At 42.5% G+C, this 6,000-nt stretch overlaps 1 protein-coding gene across 1 annotated transcript in view; it reads left to right on the top strand.

Moving 5' to 3' along the window:
- Positions 1–370: 370 nt before the first annotated feature.
- The window catches only part of APC2 (APC regulator of WNT signaling pathway 2), a 54,022-nt gene continuing 48,392 nt past the window's right edge, over positions 371–6,000 (top strand). Inside the window, exon 1 of the mRNA XM_070931848.1 lies at positions 371–523. Within this exon, the coding sequence (XP_070787949.1) occupies positions 383–523 (141 nt within the window). The 5' untranslated portion in view covers positions 371–382. The remainder of the gene's footprint in view (positions 524–6,000) is intronic.

Below are 6,000 nucleotides of genomic sequence, written 5' to 3'. Positions count from 1 at the left end.
CACCTCTGTCATAGGGTACAAATAAGCAATCAAATCATGTTAGGAAACAATCAATATAAATCGTAAGGATGTATTCTTACGATTTATATTGATTGTTTCCTAACATGAAGCAACGAAGTTACAGTCATACAGTCATAAGTGGAAGGAGATGGGTGATGAGATGTGTCTTTGAAGAGCTTCCACCCATTGCTTCTGGTCCTGGAGGAAAAGTCATTCCCCTCTTCTTTGTGGAAGCCCTTCAAGTATTCGTGAATGGCCATCATGTCCTCCCCTGGGTCTTCTCTTCATTAGGCTAAACATACCTAGTTCCCGTAGCCATCATACCTACATCTTATGATGTCTCCTATTTTCTCCTCTTCTCCAGGCAATGGAAGAGCTGAAGATGTCTGGATCCATTGCATCCTACGATCAACTGGTGAAGCAGGTGGAGGCGCTGAAAAAAGAGAACACCCACCTCCGTCAAGAGTTGGAAGACAACTCCAACCATCTCTCCAAACTAGAAAATGAGACTTCTGATATGAAGGTAGGGGGAGAGCATCATTTTTCCAACACTGATCTGGGTTTTCTTTTTCTAGTTGTGAAAATGTTGCTTTTCTGGGTTACAGGGAGTCCTCGACTTATGACCACAATTGAGCCCAAAATCTATGTTGCTAAGTCAAACATTTGTCAAGTGAGTTTTGCCCCATTTTATGAACTTTCTTGCCACTGTTGTTAAGTGAATTATTGCAATTTTTAAGTTAGTAACATGGTTATTAAGTGAATCTGGCTGCCCCATTGACCCTGCTTGTCAGAAGGTTGCAAAAAGCGATCACATGATTCAGGGACCCTGCAAACGTCATAAATATGAACTGTTAAGGAATATGTGCAGAGTAACCCTTGAGTAACAAGGTTGTGCACATGAGAAATGGCTGAGGGTGATTGTGAATAAGCACTGTCGATACACAGATACACTGAGTTGTGATATTCTTTTACTTTTAGGAAAAAGCAAAGCAAAGTCCAATAAACAATCCAGGTCATACACAAATAAAGATAGTTAAATTATCAATCCAAGGATATTCCAAGAACAAAGTCTTCTTACCAGTTGTTGTAGTCATATGCAATAAAACAGTTCTTTTTGGAGTTGCAAACAGGAACAAGTACAGCAGTAAAACAATCAGTAAAACAGTAGAAAACAAAAAGTAGCAATGATCAATCAGTGATCATGCAGAGAGAAAAGGCAGAGAGGAGCAGAGGTAGTAATAATAATGTAATAAGAAAAATAAGCCATGATTCAAGCTTCCTCTTAAGCACATTGGCTACAGAGCTAGCCAATCAGAATACAGTGTGATGCAATACAGCATTATAGTCTTAAAGCTATACATTACAGTTTGACTGCAAACATGCATTGATGGTTTATATATATATTGCCAACCCAACCAGTTAGGCAATAGCAATTCCCTAACCACTTGTCAAGGATCTGAATTTTGATCATGTGACCATGGGAATGCTGCAATGGTCGTAAGTGTGAAAAAAGTTCATAAGTCATTTTTTTCAATGCCACTGTAACTTTGAATGGTCTAAAAACTCTAAACAAACTGTTGTAAGTTAAGTACTACCCTTATTTGTTTTTTATTATCTTAATATCTCTCCAAATTCTGTTAAGCATCTTTTCCAAAAGTAACACTTTACAACTTTGAGTATCTGTCTATGGAGATTCTCAGTCATCTGGGTCATAGTTGTCCCAACGGGGCTTTTTCAAGAGGCAACTCGACTTTCTTGTTTTGAAGACATTTTGCTTCTCATCCAAGAGGCTTCTTCAGCTCTGATTGGATCAGTGGTGGCTTCCTCCCAGTTCGGTCTAGTTCGGCCGAGCCAGTAGCGGTGACGATATGATGTCACCGAACCGGTTCTCCCCCCCCGCCCTCCCACGTTATTCTTACCTTTTATTTGGTCCCACCCCCAATCTATTGCTGCCTCCTGAGTCCCAGCTGATGACTAGAGGGGAAAAAACTGTTTAGGGCCGGGGTATTTACGAGACCACCTTCTGCCACCAATAGCCTCCCACCGGCCAGTACGCTCGCACAGAGTGGGCCTCCTCAGGGTGCCGTCCGCCAGACAATGTCGGCTGGCGACCCCCAGGGGGAGAGCCTTCTCTGTGACGGCGCCCACCCTCTGGAACAACCTTCCCCCAGAGTTACGTATAATAACAGACCTCTGGATTTTTCGTCGGGCCCTGAAAACCTATTTATTTCAACAAGCTGGGCTGGCCTGAGTTAAATTTTAAATTGATTTTAAATTGGGTTATCTTAATTTCGGCCAAAATATTTAATTATTTTAATACTGTTCTTAAATTTTGTATGCTTTGTTTTTATCTTGGCTGTGCACCGCCCTGAGTCCTATTTGGAGAAGGGCGGTATAGAAATTTAATTAATAAATAAATAAATAAATAAATAAATTCTTGCCGCGGGGCTTCAAAGGGCCGTCCTACAGCTGATCAGTGTTAAAAGCAAACAAATGAGTCGGATCGTAAGTGCGAGGACTGGTCGTAAGTGCGAGGACCTTCCAGAAATGACTCTGATCAGCTAGCCACGCCCACCTAGTCACATGACCTCCAAGCCACACCCACAAAATAAGCCACGCCCACAGAACTGGTAGTAAAAAAAATTTAGAACCCACCCCTGGATTGGATGGTGGGGAATGGAAGGATGATATTCCTTACAGACAGCTGATCATTTGCATCCTTTTTAGAGAGTCATTGAGGGCACTTAGAGGTTTGTCTGTGTCCTCAGAGTCACCCGAGTAGTGCAAATGGGTGTGGAACCTTCTTGGAACTTCACAGTCCTTTCAGAAGTTCCAAGAAGGTTCCACACCCATTTGCACTTCTCACGTCACCCTGCGGAGATAGATAAACCTCCACGTGGCCTCAACGACTCTCTAAAAAGGATGCAAATGACCAGCTGTCTGCAAGGAGTATAAATCCTTCCATTCCCCACCATCCAATCAGAGCTGAAGAAGCTTCTTGGATGAGAAGCGAGACGCCTCCAAAGAAAAACAAGGAAGTCCAGTTGCTTCTTGAAAAAGCATCTTTGGGACAAGTTTGAGTATGTTAGCCAGTGGAGATCCTGAGGCTGGGATTTGTACTAATCCCTGAGTCAAGGATATTTGATGTGACAGTGGAATTGCAGAGTGGATGGGCCTTGTCTCTGTCGCACATATGTACCTGGACACATTGTGAGTGTTCGGACCAAGGCTTCCTGAGACAGTAACAATCACACGCTTAGTCCCAAAAACCCTCTTTTTTATTTCAACGGCTGTGAATTATGTTCATTCACAGCCCGTAATGAGTCCCAAGCAGTTTGTGAATAGTCCAACAGAAGTCTGCCACAGTCCTTCGGGATATGGCTGATAAGCACCCACCTTTATCTCCCTTGACACGCTGCCGAAGACCTAATTGGCAATTAGCTTTGCAAGGCCACACGGAGCACAGAGTCAAAACGAACTTCAAAATTTAAATTTATTTATTTATTTATTTATTTTATTTCTATACCGCCCTTCTCCCGAAGGACTCAGGGCAGTGTACAGCCTGATTAAAAGCACAAAGACAGACAAAATTTAAAAATAATTAAAATTATTAAATAATTGGCTCAATTATAAAACCCCCAAATTTAAAATCCCATATTTAAAATCAATTAAAATCTTTACATTGATAGCCCGGCCTGGCGGAACAACAAGGTTTTGAGGGCACAGCGAAATACATGGAGATCGGAGATCTTACGCATTTCTGGGGGCAGTTCATTCCAAAGGGCAGGGGCTCCCACAGAGAAGGCCCTCCCCCTGGGTGTCACCAGCCGACATAACTTGGCCGATGGCACCCTGAGGAGATCCTCTCTGTGGGAGCAGACTGGCCGGTGGGAGGCTACAGGTGGCAGAAGACGGTCTCGAAGGTACCCAGGTCCAATGCCATGGAGCGCTTTAAAGGTGGTAACCAACACCTTGAATCGTACCCGGAAGACTTTGTTCGTTCAACCAGAACGAACAAAGTTGCTTCCTGCAAAGGCTCACGTGCCTTTGCTCCTCATTTATGTCTTATGGGAGGGGCCAATCATCTCCAAGCCCTACTCCCGAATCGTCCCTTTTATCTTAACTGTTCTTGCCTTCTGGCAGCTCTGCGCATGCGTGCACTGGGAACAGGCTCCCCTGTTCCTCTGCATCGCTGATGTCTGATTCTAGAGGCTCCGGAGGCAGCACATAACTCCCAGATGGCCCTGACCCCCTCTCTGCCTCCGATGCAGAGCCCTCATCTGAGCCTTCCTCAGACTCCAGGACTGGCCCATGGTCCTCCCCAGCCTCCTCAATGTCTGACTCTGCTTCCAGTTCTGCAGGCTACTGGCGGACCACAACAGTGAGCACGATCTGTGTGAACCCTTACAGCTGCTATTTAGAAATATCCGTTATTGTTGTGGTTGGTTACACAGTCACTCAGATGTTCAGACTGGATTTGGCATTTTTATCCATCCACTGAGTCCTTCTCCAGGTTTAGGAATAGAATAGAATAGAATAGAATAGAATAGAATAGAATAGAATAGAATAGAATAGAATAGAATAGAATAGAATAGAATAGAATAGAATAGAATAGAATAGAATAGAATAGAATAGAATAGAATAACAGAGTTGGAAGGGACCTTGGAGGTCTTCTAGTACAACCTCCTGCCCAGGCAGGAAACCCTACACCACTTCAGACAAATGGTTATCCAACATCTTCTTAAAAATTTCCACAGTTGGAGCATTCACAGCTTCTGCAGGCAAATTGTTCCACTGATTAATTGTTCTAACTGTCAGGAAATTTCTCCTTAGTTCTAGGTTGCTTCTCTCCTTGATTAGTTTCCACCCATTGCTTCTGGTCCTGCCCTCAGGTGCTTTGGAGAATAGCTTGACTCCCTCTTCTTTGTGGCAACCCTTGAGATATTGGAAGACTGCTATCATGTCTCCCCTAGTCCTTCTTTTCATTCAACTAGACATACCCAGTTCCTGCAACCGTTCTTCATATGTTTTAGCCTCTAGTCCCCTAATCATCTTTGCTGCTCTTCTCTGCACTCTTTCTAGAGTCTCAACATCTTTTTTACATCGTGGTGACCAAAACTGGATGCCGTATTCCAAGTGTGGCCTTACCAAGGCATTATAAAGTGGTATTAATACTTCACATGATCTTGATTCTATCCCTCTGTTTATGCAGCCCAGAACTGTGTTGGCTGTTTTGTTATTTGTTGGTGTTATAAGGATCATCACAGGATGTAAACTGTTGTTCCAAATATCATTGTTGTTATTGGTATTGCTATTAATCAATTTAAATAGCAACCCACTCCATGAGATAGATTTGCTATATATTTGGATAGGTTTAATTGACCAGCTTTAGGTGAATTTCGTCTGTGTTTTGATGCTTGGCTTCTTTCCATATGAGAGAGAAAGCCATATTCCCATTCTTCCTTTCGTGGCTGACCTTCTGGTTGAGAGATTTCAAATTAGAGTTTATGACTATATTTTGCTGCTGGTTTAGTTATCTTCATTCTTTGTGTTTTCTGCAATTGGATAGGAGGGCTAGTTGCCCTTCTAGCTTTGAGCCGCTAAATGAGGCCACTCTAGCTACAAAGACTTTGTTGTTCCAATGACCCATTCACTTGCATCCCTCTCTCCCCCCCTCTCTTCTGTCATCTATCCATCATCCATCTATCTATCTATCTATCTATCTATCTATCTATCTATCTATATCCCTATCTCTCTCTCACTATCTATCTATCTCTATCTATCTATCTATCTATCTATCTATCTATCTATCTATCTATCTATCATTATCTATCATCTATCATCTATCATCTATCATCTATCTATCTATCATCTATCTATCTATCTCTATCTATCTAGCTAACTATCATCTATCTATCTATCTATCTATCTACCTATCCCTCTTTCTCTCTCTCTCTCTCTATCATCTCTCTCTTGCTCTCTATCTCTATCTATCTATCT

The sequence above is a fragment of the Pituophis catenifer genome, unplaced genomic scaffold, assembly GCF_029215685.1.
Source record: "Pituophis catenifer annectens isolate HBS135680 unplaced genomic scaffold, rPitCat1.0.hap2 SCAF_1, whole genome shotgun sequence".
NCBI lineage: Eukaryota > Metazoa > Chordata > Lepidosauria > Squamata > Colubridae > Pituophis > Pituophis catenifer.
Note: the sequence above shows the minus strand (reverse complement) of the source record. Positions and strands in the feature narration are given on the sequence as shown.